At 41.8% G+C, this 26,982-nt stretch overlaps 1 protein-coding gene across 1 annotated transcript; it reads right to left on the bottom strand.

Annotated features, from left to right (window-relative positions):
• Positions 1 to 372: 372 nt before the first annotated feature.
• DYNC1LI2 (dynein cytoplasmic 1 light intermediate chain 2) lies at positions 373 to 26,971 on the bottom strand. The gene is made up of 13 exons (XM_064387025.1): positions 26,713 to 26,971; positions 26,015 to 26,088; positions 25,480 to 25,596; positions 19,157 to 19,387; positions 12,837 to 13,003; positions 12,406 to 12,499; positions 11,636 to 11,771; positions 11,218 to 11,329; positions 10,474 to 10,533; positions 9,716 to 9,757; positions 9,191 to 9,308; positions 8,094 to 8,210; positions 373 to 3,354 (listed from the first exon to the last, which is right to left on the bottom strand). The coding sequence occupies exons 1-13, from the start codon at positions 26,805 to 26,807 to the stop codon at positions 3,248 to 3,250; spliced, it is 1,470 nt and encodes a 489-aa protein (XP_064243095.1). The 5' UTR covers positions 26,808 to 26,971; the 3' UTR covers positions 373 to 3,247.
• Between the last annotated feature and the right edge of the window lie 11 nt (positions 26,972 to 26,982).

Here is a 26,982-nt window from a genome sequence, read left to right as displayed (position 1 = left end):
TAACTTCCCATAGCCTGGATTTGAATCCTGCTAATTCAGGATCAGTGCTGTGCTTGGGAACAGTATTCCACAAAATACATCTGAAGCTGGTGAAGCACACAGCTGTCTCCCCAGCCCCATGAAATACATTTTTTTTTACCAAAGCAGCAGTGCTGTGAGCTGCCACAAGCACAGCTCTTCTCCACTGGCACAGGACACAGCTCCCAGCTCCAGGGACTGGCAGGGGCTGGGCCAAGCCCCTGCCTGGCAGCTGTCATTAACCCAGGGACACAGCTCACAGCCCATCTGCTCCTCCTGCTCAGAGCTCACCCACACCCTGCTCCCACACAAACAGCTCCAGGAGGCATCTCCCAGACAAAAGCACAGCAGAAAGCAGTCTGGATTCATGTTTATTGAAGCCAGTAATTAAAGACGTCCTCGTTTTGCCAGCACTAGAAAGCAAGGTTCCACATGACTGCATACTGCACCTGGTTAAAGCCATACAAGTGGACTAAGGTTTGTTTCATACATTTGCAGTCCTAATTGTAAGTTGGAAGAAAAACCAATAAACTTAGTATACAGGACAGTGAACTTTCATTTACAGCATGTATATTGTTAAGTTCACATGTACAGAGCAGTCACTTTCAACGTAGTTAAATTAAATAAAATACGAAATTCTGTTCAGTTTAAACAGTTTTTTTTTTAAATGCCAATAAAAAAAGTGCAAACTTAAAATCAAGCAGCATAACCACAGCATTTTTATGGAGGGCCAATCTTTAAAGTTTTCTATTTGCTTCAAGTTGAATGCTTTCATCTTTTGTTTTCTTAGTTTAAACATGAACAGTAGATGCAGTCACTATAATGCATATAAATATAGGCATATAATAGTTTAAACAGTCTACCATACAAGTGTATCTGCAAATAAAATGAAGTTTCACTTGAAAATGTAAAGGCTGTTTGCATTTGGCCTTTGGTTCCAATGCTTGAAGACACCAGAATAACAACTGTGCAGCTCACCAAAGCCAGCAGACTTTGGCACCCACAGGATGCTACATTACTTACACCTCTCTTCAGTAAACTAGGAGCATTCACTTGCAATTAGAAACTGGAAATCTATCCCTGTTTTGTCTTTCTTCAAAGCTGGTAAGTTATGACACAGTAACAGTTTTGATCAGTTTTAGTATACTCAACATTTTTATACATCTGGAAAATACTTCAATTGTAAGTTTTAGCCATATTGCTAGAAAAGTGCTTATCAGGTTAGATGACAAAAAAGGCAGTTTCAGACTGAGGTTTTCAAACTATGCCATTACAATCACACACTTCAGTTTTCCTGTCCAATTTTTGATGGTTTAGTCTCCAATCTCACTTCTCAGTGTCAGGAGGACAGTGTGTAATTACTTCTGGTGTGGTAACTTGCAACTGGCACCCATTACACCAGAAAGTGCATCCACATCACCATCAGCCAGCCACAGTCTTAGTCTAACTGTTATCTAGACAACTGTATAACTTCAGGTCATACAATTTCTTAAAAAAAGTAAAAAAAAAAGAAAAAGAAAAATAGAATATTTTCAACAACAACAACAAAAAAACTGGCACAAGTAACATACTCATGATAGTTTGTCAAAGAGGCAAGTAAATACTCTTAGCTTTCTAGATGTCTAGACAGACTCACATGAACAGCCTCTTGCTGTAATATAGGAGTTGAGGTTAACACCCAGCACTGTGTTAGTGGTCAGTCTAATTCTGTATCTTTAAGTAACAATATATATTAGGGAAGTTATATCCAGACATCAGATTTAGTACAACAAGTTCATATCAATAAAAAGTAAACTCTGTATAATTCAAATTGTGGTTTTTCCCTTCAGCATTTAAGAGCACAGAATATGCTTGGTATTTTTAATTTCTGGTAGTGTGTCCATGTAAAACAAGCATACCGTGTGTAAAATCAAAGTGCCATTTCAGTAACCACTGCAGCTGTGTTTGTTGTACAGAATGAGGGTTTATGTGACCATGGACAGGGCTCCCTTAAAGCAATAGGGACAACCACAACCCATCTTTCCAAATGAAATGGTACATGAAAGAAAACACAAAACAAATTATTCAGGATGTCCATCGTGTACACATTCATACTTTTTAGGTTATCTTCAGAATTGGAGTTGGCTGCACCAGCAGCAGATGTTGTTGGAACTAGGGCCTTGAAAGTTTTTTTTAAAAACCTCCATAGGTGTAAGGCAGGAATCCATTTTAGCTTGGTAGCTAATATTTAGTTACAAAAAAGTAAGAAAGAAAAATACTGAGAGTGTTCTGTAGCACATTTCATTATGGGAAAATGATCCGTCACCCACCATTCTTCATAGGCCAACCTCTTGGCATAAAAAAGGCAGAAGCTATCAGAAAACAGGATTTAAAATTAAATACAAATTGACAAACTACTGTTTTTCAAATAAAACCAAACAGTGACTGTTTGTACTACAGTGCACAATAAGTTCAAGCACCTTCTAAAGACACATCACATACTGTGCCAGGCACTTGGAGCTAAACAAGTTTAGTTTCTCCCTTTGTCAGCTACACCAGAAAGGGCATCCACACTCTTAAGACTTCTTTAAAAACTAAAACAAGATTATAACAAGAATAAATTCCCATGGTTCTTAGTGTTTGGCCTGGAATTCTCCAATGTAAAGTAGTCTTTTAAAAACAGTGACTATTTACCCCCTGTGAAACACAGGATTTGACAACATTGCTCCTCTCCAGTCAATCCAACATTCTGGTTTCTCGCTGTCCCAAATCCGTTTCCCCTTTTAGGGCTCCATTCCCCACCTTGGCTTCTTTCCCCCAGTTAATGCTGTTCCACCACCACCACTCCAAGAATATAATGCATTGCAAACATACAAGTAGCCAATTCCAGAAACTCTGAAAGAGGGTTTCAGTTCTCTTTCTTGCCTCGTGTGCAGTCAGTAGTACTTTTAAGAGAATTCTCCATTTTGCTTCTCTGTGTTCTTCACAACAGGAAATGCAGCTGCACCTGCTTTACCTCCAAACCAAAAGAATTGCCCTATATAAACTCTAAATGGTTATCTTATACAGAGGGATTTTATATGCAAACTTCCTGAATGTGCACTTTTTACTGGGACAAGGCAATGATGTAGTAAGCTCATTTCCCCTGCCCAGAGAAAACTGATAGCATCTGCCATAGCAGAAAATTCCTGGTCTTATCAGATCACTATACATAGTTATTTGGTCATTTACATCTGCATTGTTCTGCCCATCAAGCCTCGTTCTCTGTTGGAGGAGAGTTTGCTGTTACCATGGGGTCAGGCTTGCGAGTGATCCTGTCCAGCTCCTCCTGAGCATTTGCCAAAACTGTCTTTTGTCCTGGAGAGATAAAGAACACAAAGCAATTGGGTTTCAATGAAATGTTTTAACCAAGAAGTGTACGTGTTCAATAAATCACCTTTAGATGGCAATATATTATTTATTTCTTGTTATTTTGCCACCTTCCCAAGGCCACAGAGCCTGGCACAATGCAGGGTATTTTTTGTGTAAAAACTGATACTCAGGTTTGATTCACTTTAAAAAGATGAAAAGCTGAACTACACAGCAGGAAAAAGCACAACACCACCAGTGATATGTTTATAGTAACTAACTCTTAAAAAAACCATGTATTTAGAATCTCTGTAAAAATCAACTATACACAGTTCTATTATTGGCATTGTTAGCAAGGACTTTATTTAAACCCAACTTTTAAGCACAAGGTATGTAGGACACCTGCTAAAAAAGAAATCCCATTTATTTGGTCGCACTTGTACCCACTGCATTTGAATATGAAACAAGTAACAGGAAGAAGTCTCATATCTGCAGCCATGGCTTCCCTTAAAAAGGGGACAGGAATTGCATACTCATGTAATATCTCCAAGCAGGCATTTCAAAGCACTTCTTCAATTGGAACCAGACACACTGAAGTATTTCATGGAAAGGGATATCTTACATTTCTATATTAGTCTCAAAACTTTTTAACAATTCCCTAACTGAACCATCAGCTTACTTCAGTGTTTCTGAAAATTATAAACCCACAGACAAATTCATCACCAAAATTGGAACAATATAGCCTAATGCATGGAGCATACAAGCATTTAAGATTAAAAAGCTATATTTTTAGACAAAAAGTAGATTATATAACCATGTACAGCTTCCTTACATAGCCAAAGAATTTAACAAGCATCTGTTTTCCAGCTCAAATGTGTGTGAAATATTAGGTGGATTTTTTCCAGGGTACATGCTGAAAACATTAAGAAGGCAAGATTTGACTGGTAGAGATTCAAGTGTTTTTTTCCAAAGACATAACCAAGTTAAAAGGTTACCTTTAATCAATAGGAAGCTAGGACCTAAGCACTAGGCATAAGCCACAGCTCTCTACACATCATCTACTCAAAGGAGGAGTATTTAAGCAAAATTTAGGAGTTAGTACATTAATTAATGTACTGTAACAGAACTTAAAATACAAAACACTTCATGTGGAGACTCATGGCACCTGGGAGTTTAAAAGCCTAAACCAATAAAGGCCACACAAAATCCTCACTTAAACAAGAGCAAAGCTAAACAAAAACTAAAACGTTGTTTTTTATGCTGGATGAACTCCTTAGGGCTCCAAACTAACCCCAAGCAGTGTCCTGCAAATACTTCATGTGGACAGGAAAAACTCTCCCAATGCAGGGGAATACACTCCCCTTTACCACCATGGGGAGCACCTTCCAAAGGAGAAGAAATACAGGGAGCTGTTTTTAAGAAAATCAGAGTTTCTCCTCAGTTATGAATGTGAGTGACACTGGCTTTCAGTTTCCCTACAAATTTGTCAAGGAGTGATGGCCTCATGCAGTAAGATGTGTTCTGGACAATTACATGCCCCCAGTTGTGTACAATTAATTCCCCTTGCTAGATCAGAGTGAGAGCAGGGAACCTGAGTTCTTTATCTCTGTACAGGAATAGAGAAGGAAGGCAGACTTAGAATTTGCAAGAATCTTCTTATGAATATAAATGAAATAACTGTGTGACTATAGAAGTTCAGATGTGGAAAGATAATCCACCACAGAAATAACCAATTGAAGTTTTTTGAGATATCATGGTCTAGACATCAAAGAGAGTCCAGAAACAAAGACAAAAAAGAAGCACTGCACAGCAGGAAAAATGGACATGACACTGCCCAGAAGAGAGATTTTTCTCAGGTAAGATTTGTCACAGTAGAAACCAATCCATCAATGAGTCTGACCAGTATTGTTGAGACCCACAGTGTCACTCTCATCCCAGGACAGAATCTCAACATTTCAGCCTCAGGCTATTCCTAGCTGTGAGAGAAACAGATGGTCTCTTTAAAGCTAAATATTTTTGTCATCAACCTTCTGAAAACGTCAGGCTCCTTAAACAGTTTAGACATTTGAAATGCTTACAAGGATAATTTTAGCACATTTACTTGCACAGAGGATGCTGCTGGAAATAATAGTTTCTCAAAGATGTTCTGTTCAACTCTTCCACAAAGGAACAGGTGCTCTCACCAGCACCAGGTACCTCACAAACCCCAAGAGCTTTTCAGGGAGCAGCACAAGGAGCCCTTACCTTCTCAGTACAGTTTAATCTTACACTGTTCACGTAAGGTGTGAGCACAGCAGGTGACAAGAACAAGCACCTTCTCCTGTGAGCAAAAGCCAACTGTTCTGCTTCCAAAGCCAGAAAAGGAAGAGGAGCTGCCAACTCAATGTAGCCAAGAAAAACCAACCTTGAGATCATTCAGGAGAAGCACTTCCACCCAAGAAAGAAAACTGCTGCAAAAGGCACTACAACGAGGTGGATCTGCAGAGCTCAGCACAATATTCTGATCATTCTTGTTCAGGACAAGAATAAGCCAATGATGGCAACTAACGGAGAAACTATTTCTGAAAACAGAGCTCAGCCTCTAGCAGGAGACCAGAAGAGGACTTGTCTAATTTAGTCTACCAAAATCAAGGAAGTTAAGGAAGGAGCAAAAAATATAATTTTAATTTGTAAAATTACCCATTAGTTATCCATAGCACTGGTCAGTATTTTATTCAGCAATCTACCCTGTCCTACTGTTGATGAGAGCAGGTATGTAGGCCTGAAGAGACAACAAAGGATTTGGAAAGATAGGACTGGGGAAAAAGTTTTACATAAATTACCAAAGCAGTGCAGGATGATAAAATAGAAGACAATGATCAAGCAAACACACAAGCTTTTGAGACACTGAACTTGATACAGACTAGAAACCCTCCTACCAGGTGGCAGAAAATGTATTAAACTGGCTGAATTGTTATAAAAAAAATCCTGCTCAGTGTCACACAGATGAAATCAACCCTGTGTCCCCCTGAGAGGTGAACAGAACACATGTGTAGCACAGATCAGCTCACCCCTTCTCAGGGCAGGCAGGGCCTTGTCTGCCACCCCCAGCTTTTCCTGAGCACAAAGCAAACAGGTGAGCAGAGTGCCAGGGGGACAGGACTGTCACAGCCAAACAACACGGCCCACACACAAATCTGTTCTTGCAGGCCACACACAAGTCACAGGCAGAGGGGAACAGCTTTCAAACCCAAACACTGCTGCAAACACTGAGCTCCACTGCCACCCAAACCAGACCAAGAGTACTGGGATTCAAAAACACTGGGCAAGGGAAAAAAGTAACTGAGAAGTTAAGTACTGGAATAGGCTTCCTGGAAAGGTGACATTACAGCTTTTATTTTTGAGTTTGTTTTTAATCACTAGCCAGGTACTCCCTAACTGACTTTGCTTCAGATAGAAAGCATGGATGAAGTAACACCTAAAAATATTTCCAGTTCTATTTCTATAAAAGTTATTTTGACTTTGTGAGTAAAACATGAGGCTGCATTTGATGAAGCAGGGGACATCTTTCAGTGTTTAACTGAAGAGGGCATTCTGGATTATGACAGAATTAGTTCAGCATTTTTATAACATGGAAACAATATTATTATGGAAATAATATATAATACAAATCTATTTTGTTATCTTCATAATTAAGTTTGATAAAGACAAAATTACAGGATTCATCATGCTGAAACAAAACACAGAAAGATCATACCTGATTTGCTGTAAGTCAAATCCTAGGCATTTTTGAGCTTGTAGAACATGAAATGTCATATATAAACCTTCCCAATTAAAAAGAAATTTAAAAACACCCAGACTCCAGTTGCCTTGGCTCTCTGACTGACAGAACCATCAGTGTGGCTGGGAGCAGATATTTCTCATTTCCAGTTCAGAATGTCTGGGCCTTACCTTCCCCTCTCAGCATGAGGCACTGTGGGTATGGCATGACCATTAACACCCACAAGATTGCACAAGCTTGTGATCAGAAGTAGGGCATCTATCAATAATTTAATAGTAAAAGGATTCTGGAAGGAAAGCTCCTGAACATTCAGTGTGATGGGAATCCCAGTACTGAACAGCAACAGTCAAAGAATCAGAGCAGTAAATTCCATCTGTCAGGTGGACAATGCATTTTGCATCACCAAGGTCTGGGTAGGTACCAACCACTCTGACAGGTTTCTTTTATTTTCACTGAACTGCTGCATTATTTATCAGCAAGGATCTCCCACAGTGCAGTCACAGCACACACACAGAAGGCACCCATTTGTCAGGGTTACCAGCTGTGCTGGATTACAATAAAATACTAAATAATTAATGAGTGAACAACTTCAAGCTGTCACAAGCAGTGATTCATTTCAGCTTGAACTCTGGGGAGATTTCAATAGTTTCACTGCTAACTCCAGTCCAAACCCAAAAAACTGCATCTCCTTTGCAACAGCGAAGCATCAAGAAAAGAAAAGAAGGAATTCTGAAGGTGAAAAATAAATCAGCACTTTTGGCATAGGATCAAGACTCAACTGTCACTGAAATCCCAGCAGTCCAACTTCACTTGAAGAATTAACAGAGTTTAACAGAAGCCCTGGAGCTGAGAAGTTGCAGTAGTTTAGCTCTTCTTTTAAAGTCATCTGTCAAGCTCTGTCACTTTCCTGACCAGTGTAAGAGACACACCCAGAGACCAAGGAGCCAAATAAACTATTAAAAACAAGCTGCAATAACAAGCCCATTACCTGATTTCTTGGCTGTACTTTGCACTCCTCCAGCACCAGGACTTCCAGGAGAGCCAGTCTTTTTGCTCAAGAGACTGTTAAAGAAACTAGCCAAGACACCTTCACTTGCAGCATTATCTAAAGAAAAAAACAAATACAGATTACACAGAACACTGAGAGCTGGTAAATTATAACTTATTTTCACATACATACAAATTGTTTGCCAATCAAGGAAATAAACCTCAGCTCTGAGAAAGTTTGTCCTTGTTCATTTTGAATACCCCAGTCCTTTGCATACCTTGGCATAGGCAGATATGGCTGAATGCACATTCCTGCTTTTCTGGAATGATGAGGGGGATGTAATGAAATTTTAATCTAAATATTTTCACGTTTTTTATTTTTTAATAAATGTAAAAGTCAAAAGCAAGATGATTAAGTTCAGACATGAAATTCAAAGACTGGTAAGCCCATTAACAACCTGCACAGATGTCCTAGTGCAGCCTTTCATGCCACACTGCTCTTAACAAATCAAAACTTGTCAATTCAGCAATGCGACAGGATCCAGAAGGGCATTTTACCCCCTGCAAGTGAGACATGGCCCTACAGTGCACAACAAAAAACAACACTGGCCCTGTAGTGTTGTTTCTTCTTAATGCCCAGAGGGGAAAAAAACCCTTCAATACCATGGAGCTGCATCTCGGGGAAAGCTTTCATTTCCAAGTGACTCCATCTGCTACAGCAAATGACATTCCAGAGAGGGCTTTAGTGGAACAGGGTTCACCATGGATTCCAGAATAAGTGATATGAAGTATAAAACAGTTTTTAGTTTAGAGCAGTCTCCACCCTAATAATCCACCTAATGCATAATAAATATATGGAGGCAATTTAAGGAAATTAGGATGATTTGACCTCTGTATGACTGCTTAGTAGTAACAGAACTCTATTCCAAGTCACAAAAATGACCAGAAAAAAAAAAATCCAAAGTTATATCACATAAATGCATTTCTGTTACTAAACTAACTATACCATTAGTGAATAAATACCCAAATCTTTCTACAGAAGAGGATTCACGTTAAGGGAAATAACACATGATAGAACAGTAAAATGCTCATTCATACTTTTAATGTTCGGATCTGGTTTCTTAACTGATGTGATTGGTGAGGCACTGGGTACATTGGCGGGACCAGCTCTGCCTTGAGTTCTTGGGGATCCTGCAGGGCCTCTTGCAGGAGATTCCTTAAAAAGTCCAAATCACACAAATCAGAGAAGAATTTCAAAGGATTAGTTATATTAAGCAAGTTTAACATCACATACTTTTTCAGCCTTTCTACTGGCACTGTAGTGATGCATGCTGGAGAAATAAAACAAACAAGCACCCAAAACATCAGTTATTTTGGGGATGTGCCTCTACTATAGGAAAGGCTGAATCACTGCAGGAGATTTTCAGTTCAATAATCCAATGTTTCACAGTGATTTCATAAGCAACATTTTAAAATATTGCCTCATTATTTATTTCCTTTCTGCAGCTTGGGGAGATGATGTAGGTTACATTTAAAAATGGACCTCTGCAGGTTAGAATCATTCCCTTTTCCCTTGAAAAGGGAAGCAAAACACCTCCTACTCTTTTCCTTGGATCTACTTACTGATGCTCTGGTAGGCGTTGCCGGCTGTTTGGCAAGGAATGACTGCAAAAACAACATATTAAGCATATTAAATATATTTCAAAGAATACAGAGGAATAAAATACACTGAAGCTGAGTAACCATTAATTTACTTGATCTTTTTTCTGATATTTACAGGATTCCTCTTTGATATTTCCATACTTCCCCACTCTGCCTCTAGAGGACTGACTGCAAGGAGTAAATAAGCTTTGGGCCTTTGTCTCACACATCCAGTCCAGAACTCAAAGCCAGAACCACAGACACCCCAGTCCGTAACTTCCAGGGCATTTATAATCACCTGGATAGGGAAGTATTGCTATATTTTTTAAACTACAGAGTAATAAAGAAAATAAGTTACAGCATAGCCAAATTTGACACATTAAAGTCTTTCAAGCCTCTGGCTGTAAGGAAACTGCAATGTTCAGATGTTAGGTTTTAAAAGTATTTCTATTTCACAGATCAATACGACTGTGTGGTGAAATACAAAGTCTCTTCCCTTTCTCCATGTACCTTCTTTCTGTTTTCAGCATATCTTCCCTTCAACTTGCCAAGTTAAGTGACCATATTTCCTATTTGCATTTGTTAGAATAAAGTCTTACTTCACAATTACATCTGAATCTGCAAAGCTGAGAAACAGCTACCTGGTGATTTAAATGAGAAATGAAAAACTAAAGGTAATAACAAGAAATTAAAGTGAAATCTTACATAGTAAGGACTTATTTTTATTTTTCCATTCTTACCTGCTGCTTCATAAGAAATACTTGCTCATCTTCTGCTGCCAGCTCTTTATCATGGACTAACTGTTGAACAAAACATTTTGTTGTTATAAGTAAAAACTGAAATTATCATAACTGGTTTTTATGCTTTGGTGATCAAAAGGGGAGAGAGAGAGGCAAATCTTTAAGACTACTGTTCACTTTTTTTTAAACTGTTCTTTCACATTTAAAATAATAGTATCATTAAAGAAGTTAACATAAAAAATACTGTAAAATAAAAAATATTGGAGCAGATGAACAGTGATGCTGGCACTGTCCTACAGAGATCAGCACTTGGTAAGTAGCCACATTCCTCTTTTTAAGTTTGGATATTGATCTCATCAGCATCTCTTCAACAAACTGAGATGATCTTGCTTTGCCTTCACATGGCAATCTCAAAGCCATGTGAGTATAAATGGAAATGTCCTACAAAAGAATTCTCCATTTTCTGAATGTGTTTCTACCCCATGCATGCAAAAATGCAAAATGTAAAATAGCTATTCCTGGACTACAAAATAGCTAAATTAGCTATTTAATTCAAGAAGATGAATGGTTTCTGTGTTTGCTTGCAGTATTTGAAATAACTAATAAATTAAAGCATGATATTTCACATATTTTTAAAAAGTTATATTTAAATTTATATTTGGAGTTCTTCAATATTAATAGTCCTTAGCAGCCATTCAAGTGAACTGTACTTATTTTTGGGGGGAAGAAATACCCCCTTTTTACCTTTCTGACAGGAGGTTTTACAATGAAGTCCTCATATGCATCTTCTGGTTTTACTGTTGTGAAGTTTTCATGTAAAATGGCAATTTTCTTCTCATTGTCCCAACCAGCAGGTCTGTAAAGAGAATAAAGCTTTGCCTTTTCTGCAGCTTCTACAGAGAACATTTACTTACTGCCCTCTACTTAAATAAGGCAATTTTCTTACAGATCATCCCTATTTCTCAGCTAAATTCCAAGAATGCAAAAACTGGAGTGTTACAGTCTAAGTAATATGCACTCAGTTGCTGTTTAGATTTGGGATTCCACATACTAAGCTTTTGAACAACATACCATTCAATTTACTTTTATATCCATGTTACATGCAAGTGCATTTCTACATAAAAACCCTTCTGGCCCCATGCTGCTTGTCCCAGTGACTCACATAAAAACTGCATCCTTCTCTACCACTAAGGCCGGCGTGGTAAACTGGAAACCGTAGGTTTTATGTACAATGTACTTATACAGCAGGTCAAGGTTCTTCTCTTCCTTAACTGATGTATAAATCAAGGCAGCCCCATCTGGGCTTCTAGTTAAGGAAAATTAGGTAATATACAGTTTCTAAATTCTATTAAGAATGATTATATATATTAAGAGGAGTTAATAGATTTATAGGTACTAGACTTAGCTTTGAACAGTAGTTCAAGGCAAAACTAGAGACATTTAGTATGCAGGGGTGGAGGGGCTATAACAGGGCAAGGCTCATGGCACTTTTCTTTGACATACACAAAAGTTATCCATCCTCCCAGGCTTACAAGAAAACTGCATCCTACTCCAGTTGGAAAATGTCAAAAACTTAATACACACATGAGATCCCAGGCTTACATGGAAACTGCAAATTCTGAGGGAAAAATCAAGAAAGAACACTTCACAAAATGCAAGGCCAATCCTTTGTAAAGGAACAAAAGGTCCAAGTCCCATGCACAATTTAAAAACTATAAAATATTTTATACGTCTGTCAACATTTTCAAAAAAACAAACTATATACATACTCACCTAAGGTTAGGCGTGTGTACCACGTACCCTAACAAATAACTAAATACCAAGCAATCTTGCAGAGCAATCTCTTGGATGAATGTTATGTACAATTCAACATGAAAACATCTCTTCTTGCTTCCAGATTAGAGGCAATTTCCTCAGCACAGAAAAGGATACACTGTAAGCAGAATCTGCGGATGTGTGACTGAATGAAGTCAAAGTGTTCTTCCCTGTAGTCGTGCTCCTTCTCCAGGACACTCACTGCATCACACTGGACAGGCAGGAAAACAAACCAGAAAAACATAGGCATTTAATCCCAGTGTATCTTAAAACGCCTTCCCTTATCTTACACACTCCCATCACATTTACTTTGAGTCTCTGGTTCTAAAATAGCACCGATATATCAAATGCTAAAGTAATTAACATATAATTGATAAAGTTATTACTATTCCATCAAAGTAAAAACTGATGTTGATGGCAGAAGCTCACTTTTAGAACAAATCCCTCCACTGCTAATCCAGAATTCATTTTGCATGTCTGCAGAAATCATGCCTTTAACAGAGAAGTAATGAAACCCAGCATAGCAGCAAAGAGAAGCAGAGCCTCACTTTTGTGCACACCACGAGCACGGGAATGCCCAGGTTGTGAGTCAGCACGTTGTCTCCGAGGGGAAGGGAAATGTGTTCATCCTCCTGGCCAGACGAGGGGCCTCTCCTCTGTGGTGATCCTTGGTAACCCTCTTCAGGTTCTACATACTCCTGAAACTCCTTCATAACTATTAAAAGAGAGAGAATCTTAGGCTGCGACAAAGAAACTACTTATTTTTAAACCACAATTAATCTAAAACTAACTAGATATCTCAAGGGTTTTTTATTTTATTTTTATACTACATGAGAACTGAATGCAAGTTAAGCCTTGTTTCCCTTTTCAACACCACAACACTCCTCCATCAAAACTTACAGGAAGCTAAATTAAGTGGGATCTGGAGCCATTCTAAATAATCACAATTATCTGCAAAAATACATATTCCTGAACATTTCATTATAGGGCAGTTGACAACAGAAAACATAAATGTGGTTTAGCAACACAGCCTATACCCTGCAATTTGTACCTGTTGTGGAAGAAAGCACGGTGAAAATGTACACGTACACAGAAAAGACCAACTTGAAACAGCCACTTTTTCTTACAAACAATTACTTTAGTTTCTATTACTCTACATTTCTGTTGCAGGCATCCAATGCTAGAAATATAAAACCTACCTGCATAAACACAGACTCAAGGGCATCTGCAGGCTACCTGAAGAGACTCAGTTGTATTCTGCAAAACTATAGTGGCGTCCAGAGGAAACTTGGCGCTTTTGATGTTTTCAGTATTTTAATTTTATGGAAACAGTGAGTGTTCCAATAATCCTGAATACTATCCAATACTGAAGCACCTAAGGAATAACATTACAGCCATTTTGGAAATGCACTGTGAGCCCACACATGCTTTATCACATCTGGGCTGCAATCTACACTTTAATGTCTTTTATTCAAGACCAAAGCCACAGACCAGCTAAATCTGTGTCCTGGATGTGGCTGCTCCAGGCACACACTGCCCTGGGGCCCTGGGCTCTCCTCCTCCTAACTCAGCCATAAGGAACCCTCACAGAAAGAGCCAAGCAAACTCCATGATCTGTTCCTACAAAGGCTCCTTCATTTTAGAAACAGTGGGAGCAGAGTGACTGTAGGGACAATGAGGAAAACTCCTTGGAAAAGCCACCAGTCTCCAGCCCAGCCGCATAGAGAGGCTGCTCAGAACACGCTCTGTACCAGAGCTTTAGGACGTGGTAAAACCTCAGGGAAGTTTCTTATACAAACCTTGCAAAAAGAAGTCGTGGTACCTTTTCAAAACAATCCTGCAATGGTATGGGTGCATGGAAGGAAGAACAAGTCAGAAAACTCTTCTGTTTAAAGCTGCACATTCTACAATGTTTAGTTGAAACAAAATTGTGTGATTTTTGTGGAAGAGAGCTCTATTCCAGAGAAAAGCCTAAAAACCCCAAACTAAATAGACCATAAAACTTCCAATCACCAATTCAATATATGCCAGGGTGCAAGGAAATACAAACAAATGAAAATTAAATGTAGTTGCTTTTAACATGGGGAGGCAGTGCCTTCTTGTGGAGAAGAAACAGCAGTGCTCCAAAGGATGCTTTCTCCAGGACTGTTTCTTAGTCGGCAACAGCAAATCAGAATTCCAACACACATTCTGCACATTCCACGTGTTTATCTCACCAAAAGCATTTAACTAGAAAAGGAGTTTTCTGAAGTACCTCTTTCCTTTATTAGCTTTCCCATTACTATTTACTATTGAGGCCAAGTGTATTACAGCAGTTCAAAGAAGAGCATCTGCATCTCCCACAATGGTTCAGATGAGTCTCTCTGACTTAATCACACAGAAAAGACTACTTGACAATGCAGCTCTCAATTTACCACAGCATTATAATCAGACAGGATTCCTTTCCTGGGTTTTTTTCATATCAAAGTAAAATAATCTTTACTGAGCATAAATCCTTCAAATTTGGGGAAAAAAGGCCTCTCCCGAAAAGAGTAACACTTGACAACATGAGAAAACACTAGATGCTCTAAGAATTTTAGAAATGTAAATAAGAGCAAATGTAAGGCGGAAATTTCAGGAGTCTTATGGTTTCATCCTCATTAATTTCTGCTGAATGGGAATGAAGGGCACAATCCCAGAGAGCCACAACTCCCAGCCCCCCCTCTCCCCGGGAGTCAGCAGGACCCATCAGCAGCACCAAGGGGGAGGGTTTGGTGAGGAGTTGAGCTCTGTGTGGATTCCAAGGGATGTCCCTGGCCTGGCATTAACCCCTGCCAGACACGGAGCAATGGGACACAACACTGGGGCCAACAGGGGCAGCTCTGAACAAACAACTGCGGAGTTACAGAAGGTACCAGCCAGAGCAAGAACCTCTGACTACAGCACCCTGAGCACAGACACCACCTGAACAGTGGGAGTGCCTGAACAGTGGGAGTGCCTGACAGCAACAGGCTCTTCAACACTACTCCAGGCTTCCACTCAACCCCCATTCCCTTCAGAATTTAGTCCTAAGAAATCCAAGTGAACCTGGACCTCAGGCACTGTCAGATGCCCCGATGAATAAACTGCACTCTCACAAAGTAATAAAGCAGCTCACTGCAGTTAAAACATTTATTTGACACACAGCATTTTCATACCTTTTCTCATCTCCCACAGCTATGTCTCACTTGAGCTCCATTCCAAGGCTTTTAATGGACATAAAGTATCCATATTTAATGGATATAAAGTCGTATGTCCAAACACCCCATAGTCTTTTATTTTTCTTATGAGCTATGAATATTGTCTCCTCCCCACAGTTCTAATTGAGGAATCATCTTCTATATGGTATGAAAAAGAACTCTTTTCTTTATTAAGAAGTAGTGAAAATTACTTTGATTTAAGGTTTTCCAACAGGAAATACCCCTAAGATGACGCATATAAAATAGGAAGTCAGAAAAACAACAGTTCCTTTGGAAATCTGTAATATTCTGCCACCCATCACTAAGGTTGAGTACTCAGAATGGCCCCTTATGTTAAAAAAATTATTACCAGGTGATGATGTGCCATTAAAATCATACCTCCACTACAGAGTGCTGATTTATCTACCAAATTTGTGGCTCTTTAGAGTTTTGCATTGAACACAGCACATGAAAGTGAGGTTCCAGCAAACTGTTTTGCTGCTGTTGGTCACATGAGGCACTGCAAGGTAACTCCACCAAAAACTGCTGCATCACTCAGGACATGCACTGCACTGAGACAGCAATTCTCAATGATTAGGTTTGGCTGTTCCAGTAACAGTAATCTTCTCAGGCTTGGAGTGCTCTTTGACTGCAATGTGGAAATGCAGGCAAATGTTACAACTTAATGGATACGTCCCAAAGGCCCTGAACAGCAGAATGAGAAAAATCAAGAGTATTTTTCTGAGACAATCTTTCCATATTTACACTCTTTCAAGTTTCACAATAACTTCTAGCTTTTTTGTGCCATATCTTCATTGATCATTAACAATTTTAGTCTTGTGAAAAGAATTCCTAGACAAATGGTACCTGGATAAACTAATTTTTTAAACATCTTTTAGCTTAAGAAATCTTTCAGCTCTATGTTACATCAGAAAAGCAAAAAGGTAGACAATCTGAAACTAATTCAGCTTGAACAGGACAGTACACAATTTGCAAAAACATGTTATTGTGTTTCAATTCTTTAGCTTCAAACACCCCAGAGGTCATTGGTATAATTGCCATTTTACCAGTACACCTCCTTTCTGCAGTTCTTGATTCCTGACAGCCACCTTATCTGCTCTGCTATCTTAAAAAGGGAGGCAACATCCCTGAAATAATTATTCAAATAATGAATGATCACAATTGAGCCTGAATTAAATGCACATAGTTCACATTATGTACCTGACTTCATATTAGCCAAGCTCTCAGCAAGGAACTCCCAGAGCAGCTCAGTGATGGAGTGAGTGCAGGCAAGCAATGCTCTGGGTACATTCCCAAGAAGGCAGCCTCTGGCTTCCATGTGTCCTGCTGCCCACTCTGGAAGCTCTTTAACTCCAAAGGGAAGTTTCTCAGCCAGCCAGGCAAGCCAAGAGTCGGAATCTCAACCAGCAAACACAGGAGCAAGGGCTGGGTGCAGAAAGGCCTCCCAAACCCTGCCAGCAGAGACAAGCAGTCCAAAGTCCAGCTGCACTGACAAGGGTGAGCTAACAAAGGCATGTCTGGAAACTCTTAGGACCTTAGCAATGGAGAAGGAACAACCTTGCAGCACTTCCAGTGGATGCCAGTGGGGCAGGACTGAACAGTGTTTCCCCACGGGTCTTGGTGCTGAGTGTGACAGCCAGGGAAATCACTGTGGACATTCAGCTTGGCATGGAGGAGCAGGAGTAAGGGAATACTCTGCCAGAGAAGTCAGGAAACACATCAATCCACGTGGTCTTATGCTGCAGGGGGTTTAAATTCAGCACATCCCATCACTCTGCACTCCATTTCTATGTTTCAGCTGCCCTTGTGAACTTTATTATCCTGGTTTTTACGTATTTGGGCTGTTGCAAGCCAGTGACTTCATTTTCTAAGTGGCAGCTTACCCCAGGAGGCACAGGCAGCAGGATTTCAGTAAGAAGAGCTTTGCTGTGTAGCTTTAGGATGCGCAGCAGTCCCAAGGCAGTCACCAGGCACCCTGGTGTGCAGTACCCTGGCCAGTGCATTACTCTGACACAGTACAATGGGCCTTTCCTCAGCACAGGCTACTAAGAGAATTACAGGACATGATGGCTAAAGTTCTGAGCACAGAGCTGGCCCTAGGGACAGTCTGCAAGAAGCCAGAGATGTGCTCAGGTGGCACAAGGGTCCTGCACAAGGTCTGAGAACAGGAGATGGAAATTTGAAGATATCAGGGCCTTGTGTGCCACAGCTGAGCCAGGGGATGGCGCTGGAGCCAGGCATGAGGGAACTCAGCCTCTCTCCTCTTCCCTTGACCCCAGGAGAGCTCAGAACAAACCAGGAGTCTCTATGATACTTTAATTTAGAATTCTCTATCTAAGATATCACTATTGGGAAGCCTTTTAAGTTCCTCAGACAGGGCACTCAAGTTTTGCCATACCTCCTTCACAGAGTGTACTCTGAAGGGAAAGCTGAAAAGCTTCTCTTTTCAAAAGGAAAATTTAAGTGCACAAACTTGCCCTTTATTTGGATTGTCATAACATTTGCTGTGTCTCACAAACGTGCAAATTGGATTAAGTGCTGTATTTTGATACTAGAACTGCCTTTCCATTTCCCATTCCCAAAAAATCTCTGAAACACATTTTTTTCCCCTAAAAACTCTCATATTTTACTGTCTGTTTAAATGCAACCTAATGATCAAACCCGGGGGGTTTCAATCAGATTTAAGTCTAAACTGCAGCTGGTATGCTGTAGGCATAGGGCTTCTGGGAACATAATATTTAACATTCAGAAAGGATTATAAGCTAGACAAATACACCTGAGTGCTCACAGGTCAAGCAGATCACACTGCTCCCTATGATAGCTCAGGAACCTACCAGACCATATTTGAAAGGGTTCCACACTCCAGCACAGAGAGCCACAAGGAGCAAAAGCAGCAAGCACAAAGGATCAGTGTGAATCTACTTCATCTCAAAGGACTGGAAGTTGCTAAGGTCTTTTTCACTAAAGAAATTTATTTTGGAGTAATTCAATATGAAAACAGAAAGAAAAATCTCAAGAAACATTCAACAGTACTTTAGGAAAGCACTGCAGGATCCAATACTGCAAAAACGACTGCCTGCCAGTGCTAGATTCCATCCTGCCATGGATATGCCAGGAAAGAAAGTTAATTTATACAACATTCCTAAAGTCACAGGGTAGGAATGGCTATAGTGAGACACAATTAGCTGCACCAGCTTCACGGAAACCAGAACCAGTTTTGAGCCACCAGAAAAACAAAGGCAGAGAGATTTTCTGTAAGACAAGCACAGTATGGGAATGGGATGTGGCTGAGATATCACAGTAAAGCAGACAGCTCAATTCATCACTGAAGTTTGTCACCATCTTTTAAAAACTGAATCTGTCATTTTATTGAGTTATTTTTTTAATTATCCTTTTTAAAAATCAAATTATCAAAATCTCATTATTGCCCAGGATGTAGACCAATAATTCACCTGATGTTTTGTCAGCACAGCAAAACTGGAAGAGTTGTTTTAAAGCCTAACACAGTATATTTGAATTAGGGCTGCAATCACAACCAAAAAGTAATTTTTATCCAACCCATTCTCAAAACACTGACCCAAAGAAATCCATCAAATGTTGTGGGAGCAATTAAAAAACCAACAGCAATGTATGGAGGCACAAAGACTTACACTTCTGCTCCATGTGCCTCATCTCTTCTGGAGGAATTTTCATCTTATCAATGTGTTCTTGCAAGACGCTGGCCCATTTCTGTAAAGACTCCATAACAGTCCAAGGTCTAGACATATCTGCAACAAAGACCACGATGGTGTCTTGCAGGGATTCAGCAGAAACAGCGAACTTCAGGAGCCCTTTGTGGTACAAGTCTCCATCCAGGATCCAGACGTTGCAGCGAGTGTGATCTGAAAGGAAAAGGCACAGTTGGAAGCCAGCAGATGCCAGGGTTTGCTTTGCCAGGCTGGGAGCGACCAGGTGAGAGCATCAGTGTCAGTGGAAGGAGCAGGCCCAGCTACCAGCACACTTTGCCTGCTTGTTTATAAGACAGGTTCCTGTGTAAATGCCTGTATTAGTCAGAAATGCTTTCATTTCTGGGTTTCATTTTCCTTAAAAAAATAATTTCTGTTCTTGAGCTTTTACTCAGGACAGCTGTCAGGACAGTTTTTAATCACTGCACACTATTCCTGCACTAGAAACACTCACAGTGAACCCAAAACACAGTGGATGTGTAAGTGCAGGCCCAAAGGGGTGGCCCTGCCCCAGCCTAGCGGGGATGAACGCTGCCCTGGGTGTCTCCCAGACACATAAGCTGGTTTCACACACTCAAGAAACTTCCCAGCAGAAATAAGCTGCAAACAAGATACCAGCAATAACCAGCTTAAGTTTCTAGCACAGGAGTGGGAGGAGCAAATACAGGATGAACTTCCCACCTTCCCAACAAGGTTGTGCCACCTGCTTTTAACTCACACTGACTTAACACCAGCTCCTTCTGCAGACTCCTGACCAAACGAGCACTGGGGAAATGACCTGGTATGGCAGCTTTTGTGTTTCTTCCACAAGTGTTTTTGATAGTGGCAGGATATTTCGTTAGAATGCAAGGCAGAGGGGGATCAGCTGTGTCAGATACAGGCATTTTACCCCAAAACTGAACTCTTGGCAAGAGTATAAGAACTGAAAAAGAAGTCTCCTCCGAAAATGATGTATCAGGTACCATGAATAACCAAGTCTTCCAAATTAAAAAAAAGGGACTGGAGGAGAGAGAGGAGAGAGAGAGAAGGAGAGAGAGAACATTATCCTCAGAACTTCCTGCTGAAGAGGAACAACTCCATTGTTTCTATCTTCTAGACTCTTCCTAGTACCCCTCCCTAAGTATTCCCTATTTTACTACAGCTATCCAGAGGGATCAGTGAGTCTCTCTTGCACTATGTACACAACATGTCACTTCTGAAACACAGAGATCTGCAAACCAGCCACTGCACAGCCCAGATTTTCAAAGCAGCCACTGAGCTTCATAATTACCCCGTCTCACTGTAGTTCTGTGTCCTGAATCTTTCAGCTTCGCAAAATAAATCCAGTTACTATGGCTATCATGACTTTATTTTGGGAAGGAATCCACCCATCCTGACTGCAGAAAAAGGAAAAAGCTTGGCTAAGAAATCTGGAAGAAGAAAAGATGACCGATATATACATCCTACCTGTTTAATCAGGCCTTGGACAAAATTACTGAGCAGCCCAGTTTCAGACACCTCATCAAGGTGCTCTATGTGGCAGCCTACGTTTAGCATTTGTTGTAAAGTTCTGTTGGGCTGTCCTAAGACATTCCAACATCAGCCATGACACAAACAGGCCAGCAGCCACACTGTGAACTTACAGCTCCTCTCACTGCCAGCTGCACCCCTCGATTCACTCCCCAGTGATCAGTGAGGGTAAGCCCTGTGGAGCTCAGAAATGCACCTGTGCACACCCAGCCCTGTTCCCCTACCTCACCCTGCTCCAGGACACCAATCACTGGCATCACAGGGATTCCCACAGCACTGCAGGTCTGAATCTAGAGCTCCCAAAGACCTCTGAGGACAGAGGGAAGGTCTAGGAAAAGTCTGGAAAACAGAGAGCAAGGTAGGACACAATGTGAACACACTTACATGCTTGCTATTACACAACAGTAAATGAAATATCTCTGCAGGACTCTCTGCATCCTAGAAACATCCTGTGTACATGCCCTAAAGCAGCAGCCTCCCAGTAAATAAAAACCCCGTGAGCCTTCTATGAGCTAAAGGTTATTAATAGACAGGGACTGTGTATGCATAACTGTCTCCTTGGAGCATGAATGGAAGTTTTGAAAACCTAATGCAAATCTATCCATACTTTATGCAAGTTTATAGCTCTCCTCAGCACTGATGGATTCTCGTGTAGGGAACACTCTGCAGAAGACTTTCACACCTTGGCAAGTAAGAAAAATTGATAATATCCAAATTCACTGCTTCTAAGTAATGTTTTAAAGCCAATATCTAAGGTTAAAATTGTTTTGTTTGCTATGCACCTTTGCTCCCCTTAAGGATTTAATTTTTGCTTAACATGTGGAATGCAGACTGGAACTAGAATACAGGTGGAACTAGAATGCAGCTGGAACTACCACTCAAAATCAATCTGCTAGGAAGCCTGGAACCCTTCCACTCACATTAAAATGTACTCTAGCAAAAAAAAACCCCAAACATTGTATGAAAGGAAAGGTTTTGCTCCTTTCTAACAGGACAGAGGAATGTCTTGTGATTTACATTTGCTAAAACATAAAACACACTTAAAAATACAGCATGGGTGCTCACAATTTGGCAAGACCTTGGTGGTAAATTCAGCTTTGTCAGCACCACATCAAGCTCTTACTTAGTCATGAATGTTAAATGGGACCTTCTTACTGGCCATGACACAACATACAAAAACAGAGCAAACAATTACCAGGTCCTGTTGGAAAAGCAGGAGCTACTTATCACAGGCTATTACAAAAGCTGCTAAAATCCTACCTCTAAATCCTGTCAATATTCCATTATCCCTTTAGTCCTGAAAAAGATTTTCCAGCTTTGATGAATTTTATTGCACATTGTTGATTCTGTGAACTGCAACTACACCTGCATCTATTCAAAAGATATCAGTGGCAATTAGATATCCCTTGCTCAAGTTGTGAAGAGAAGCAAAAAAGAAAACTTTCAAGAGAACCACTTTAAAGATGTTGACAAAAAAAAAACAACCAAAAAAAATTTTCTCATTAGAAACTAGTGCAGCAGCAAGACTTGGCTCAATCTGGAACAACCAGTTCAGCTGGAATATGCATATGATATGGCTGAGGCCAGTCCAAATCTGAGGCAAAACACAACACTGTTTTGTTACAAGTAAGAACACAACCCCAGAATGGCTCCTCTTCCCTGCACACTGGGCACAGGCAAAGTGCATCTGCAATCTGACAGGTGAGAAATGTGCCTTGGTGCTTGTGGCTCCAGCTGACACACACAGCACAGAGCAGGCCACGCAGTCTGGCTGCCTGTTCTGCTCCACATCCCCACTGTAACTCTGCCCTGGCCCTGCAAGGGCCTCTGAAAGCTACTCTGGAAACACAGATCCTTTAGGAAAATTGTGCACAGCTTCTCCTCTACCTCCTATGAATTCAGATTCTCAGTGCTCAAAAGCAGACTAACCAGTAGAGACAAAAAACACCTGCTCATCAAAAAGACAAGCAAAAAACTGAAATTTGCCACACTCCCTGAGAAATTCCACTAATGGAGGACTCTGGGGCCTGAGCTCCAAGATCAGTTAAAATTCAAAGCTAAGTTTGCAGGCAGTGCTATAAATGCTTTCATCCAGATGAACTATGGTGTCATGTATGCAGGAGCAGCCATATGCTCTAAGGATAACATAGCTGGGGATTTAGGAGAATCCTCTCTCTCCCAGGATTGCTTCTCAGATCTCTCCAAACCTCTTTCTGAGCAAATGCCTTGGCCTAGGTGGCATTTGGGATAGTGATAAAATATAACTTTAAAATAAAAAGGTATCTTTTCCCTAGTTCAGGCAGAGATTCAGTAGCAGACAGAATCTAAGTATCCTGAGCCCTGGAAGCAAAGGCCACATGTCACACTGAGCAGTGACACCTGGCAGAACTGGAGCAGCTGGACAGAGCACAGTGCCCATGTGCCTCCAGCCGCCAGGAAACCAGCAGGGGACGTGGAAAACCACACAGTCCATGGGTACCTCTGTGAGCCACGGGTAGAGAGCCACAGCAAGGCAGACATGCTTCCTGGACTTTCCTACAAACTGAAAAGAACAATTTAATTCCTGAGCTGATCTTAAGGGGGAAAGTAACTGTAAACCAAGATTGTATTCAGCAATCCAAAAAAATTCTACTTTAGATGTAGGAGCAGCCGGGTTCAAACATCCCTTGAAGAGGAATGGGGAGGGGAGACCACAACATAGGAAACAACAGAGATTTTCCTTAAGGTTTCCAAGGGGAAGTGAGAAGTAGATAATGAATGACTCGGCATTATGAGGAAAATATTTCTCCTGGACAGAGTAAACTTATCTGAAATGAAGAAGAATAAGACTAAGAGAGCAAATAAATCTTCTATCACCTGGGAAAGAAACTGAGATCATCTCACTCCACTGCAGAGTTTCAGTTGCCAGTGTTGACCTGGCACCCCTGGAAAACCTTGTGATCTGGTCTTGGCTACACTGGAGTCTAATAAAGAGCAGAGACTCTCAGAACCACTCAACTGCTCCTGAATGCCTACCCTGAGGTTCTTTATGGCTTCCAGAATTGTGGGTCAATTATAAAGCCTTTGTTCCCCAATCTGGATATGAGCATACATTCATCTGAAGCACAGAGAGTTTAAAAACCAAATCCAAACCTGTCCTAGAGAAGAAAGAGTGTTATCTCTGCCTGCTGGGAGGTCCTGACCCACTTTGCTATTTATTTTGCTTTTGGATGACACTAATGAGACAGAAAGGAAAAAGGCATATATTATTAGCTCCTAACACACACATTAGAGGATGCATGAAGACCTGAATTGGCCAGCTGAGACTGTAGTCAGTCAAAAAGATCTCTTTTTTTCCTGCTAGTTCTGCCTGAGTTCTTATGACAGGCTTCTCCTAATCACTTCAAATACTTATCACTTTCAGCCACTCAGGAATAGCCCCAAAATATTTCCAGAGTAGTGATATATTTGAGGTTTAATAGATAACACCAGGAAAAATAGCACAGCAAACATTTTTCTGCTTGCAACAGCATCTCCTTTGAAGCTGCGAGAGAGCTTCTAATGACACAGGCTGCCTCAGCCCTCCTGATATCATAGGGGCTTTTCCCCCCCTGAAGTGTTTATGCTGAACTAAAGCAGATTGTGCATGGTGGAAAAGCACTTACACCCAGAACCTGAAGAAGCACTTAAAATTACAGCCCAAAAGATTTTTGGGAACTGCAAGGAGGCCCCTGGAAGATATAGGAATGTACTCATCCTTTCATTGTGCCTAAGTTAGTATCCAAAGGCAGCTTCCTGCCACGTGAGTGCAGGCCCAATCTCCATAACAACCAGTCACATATGGCACTTAATCACTCCTGCAGGCCCTCAGTGCATCTCCAGCTTCAAAATACCATTATAGGATCTTCCTAGTCTTATTGTTCCCAGAAACAGGGATGAACCACCACCACCACCACTTCCCTCTTCTGAGTTCTGAAGGAAGTCATGAATAGGAAGGCTTACATTCCCCATTTTTAAAGACAAACCAACTCAAGGAGGTCTAGCAGCTTGCCCAAAATGAGATCATAGAGGCACATTTAGGAGCAAGGATAAAAAACTCACTCCCCATCTCTTCCTGTCCCGAACCTTCCCAAAAATACAAGTAATCTGATCACAAGGCCTGCTTTTCAATGTTCTCTTGGCATAATCTCCCTCCACACAGTAGCGACAAGAAATCAGCAGCAGCAACAAAAAGACAAGGGGCAAAGAGCAAAGAGATCAGCTCCAGCTTGAGAAAAGGAAACACTAATTCTGACTTTAAGTTCTGTTCCTCACTCAGACAAGTAAAGCAAAACATCTGTTACAGCTAACCAAAATTCCACACACAGCCCCTGTGAGCAACACCCTGCGCCCAGAGATCCATGCTGAGCGTGAAATTCTCATGGAGTATCCCTCTCTTCTCCAGTCACAAAGTAGCCACAGCAAAGCCACTGCAGCTGCTACAAAGTCACCATCAGCAAAGGCATCTCCCCTAGCCCAGAAGCATCTCCAGAGCTGCCCTGCCCCAGGCACAGGTCAGGCTCTCAGAGGGGCAGAAGGGAGAACAGACACCGACTGTGAAACCTTCCCGTCCACAGAAATGGACACCCAGCACCCACAACTCCCAGCACCACGCTGAAGCAGCTACTGGGGCGTAGCCCAGAACATACTCACCAAACCACAATTATTAAAACAGCATGGCAGCTACTTAATTAAAGAGATTGCACTTGAAACGAACTTACCATCTCTGTCTTCATCATGAATATTCAGATACAAGTATTCCAGTCCTCTTCCTTTCTTGCCATGCTCTGCCCCCTGTATTTTAGCCATGAGTGTGGTTTTGCCTGAACCATCATCACCTGCCAGTAAGTTTGTAGAGGAAAAAAAAAAACCACCTTCAGAATTACATTTGACTCCATAGAAAATATTTTTTCACAACTTGCTTAATTAATGAGAAGCATCCTTGTACACTTCTGATTTACAGTTCTTTGCTGTTCTGTTTCAAGTATTTCAGCTAAATCCAATGGCTTATACCGGAGCAAAGAATGAAGAATATCTTATTCTCTGCTGTTACTTAAAATAGGCTATAAATATAACAGTGGAAAACAAAGAGAAAGTAAATCTACAAGCACAAGACAAGACCACAGATCAAATTACATAAACCAACTGTAACAAAGCCATGTGTCAGTTTGCGCCAATCGCTGTTTGAAATACACTTTGTTTCCACAAATAAAAAAGCAACAAACCAACACCCAAGTGGTCGTGTGTGCTACTTACCAAAAACAAGAATATTCTTGCCCGATGGCAGTTTCGATCTGGACCGTGTGGAGACTTCGCTGAGGATGGAGGACCTGGGGAAGCAGCAGAGCGGCCGCGTTACCGCGCGGAGCGAGCGGGCAGCGACAGCACCATGAGCTCAGCACATCCGCACCGGGCACCCGCGGGCTGCGCACCAGCGGGGCTCCCACAGCCACAGGCCAACTGCACCCTGAACCACCACGAGCATGAACAGCTTTTATGATTCCTAAACCATAGGCAGGGACATTTAAGGCTCTCCTCCCTTTTAAGAGGCCGTAATACTGCAGAACATTACTTTTCAACTAACTGTCATCACAATCGATCGCTGCATATTCGATATACGCCTTCCTGCCACGATAGGTATTTTGTTTAAAGCGTTCTTTAGAAATAAAAGCCGAAAACACATGAGCTCGCCTGTGCCGGAGCCGCGGACGTCCCGCAGAGCCGCGGTCCGGCCCCGCTGCCCCGCTCTGCCTCACCCCCGCACTCCGGTCCCTGCGCCCGTGGGGTTCCCTTCACGCACCCCCCGGCGCTACCCGCCGGCCCCGCCGCCGCCGCCGCCCGCGGGGCCCGAGCGCGGCCCCGACCGGCCGAGAGCCCTCGCCTCGCTTCGCTCCAGCCCGGCGGAGCCCGGGCTCGCCCCGCCGTGCCGGGCCCGGGCGGCCGCAGGCACTCACCAGAGGTTCTGTCCCTCGTCCTCCTCGCCGGGCAGCTCGGCCCCGCCGGGCCCGTCCGGCCCCAGCAGCTTCTTCTCCGCCAGCACCGGCGCCATCTTGGAGCCGCCGCCACAAAGAGTGACCTCACCGGGCCGCGAGGACCCCGCCCCGCCCCGCCCCGCCCGCGCGCGCCGCCGGCCCCGCCAGCCCCGCCGGCCCCTGCGCCCCGCGCCCGCCCCGCCGGCTCCGCGCCCGCCCCGCGATCAGGCGGTGCCCGGGCAGCCCCGGCCG

The sequence above is a fragment of the Passer domesticus genome, chromosome 12, assembly GCF_036417665.1.
Source record: "Passer domesticus isolate bPasDom1 chromosome 12, bPasDom1.hap1, whole genome shotgun sequence".
NCBI classification, from domain to species: domain Eukaryota; kingdom Metazoa; phylum Chordata; class Aves; order Passeriformes; family Passeridae; genus Passer; species Passer domesticus.
The sequence above is the reverse complement of the archived record's forward strand: the minus strand, read 5'-3'. Positions and strand labels throughout refer to the sequence as shown.

Coding starts and splice junctions, on each gene's coding strand:
- DYNC1LI2 (XM_064387025.1), bottom strand. CDS start 26,807: ATGGCGCCGGTGCTGGCGGAGAAGAAGCTGCTGGGGCCGGACGGGCCC. Junction 9,309..9,715: donor CAACGCCTACCAGAGCATCA/GTAAGTAGATCC, acceptor GGACTTTTTAAG/GAATCTCCTGCAAGAGGCCC. Junction 8,211..9,190: donor ACCAGATCCGAACATTAAAA/GTATGAATGAGC, acceptor TTTTTTCTTTAG/ATAATGCTGCAAGTGAAGGT.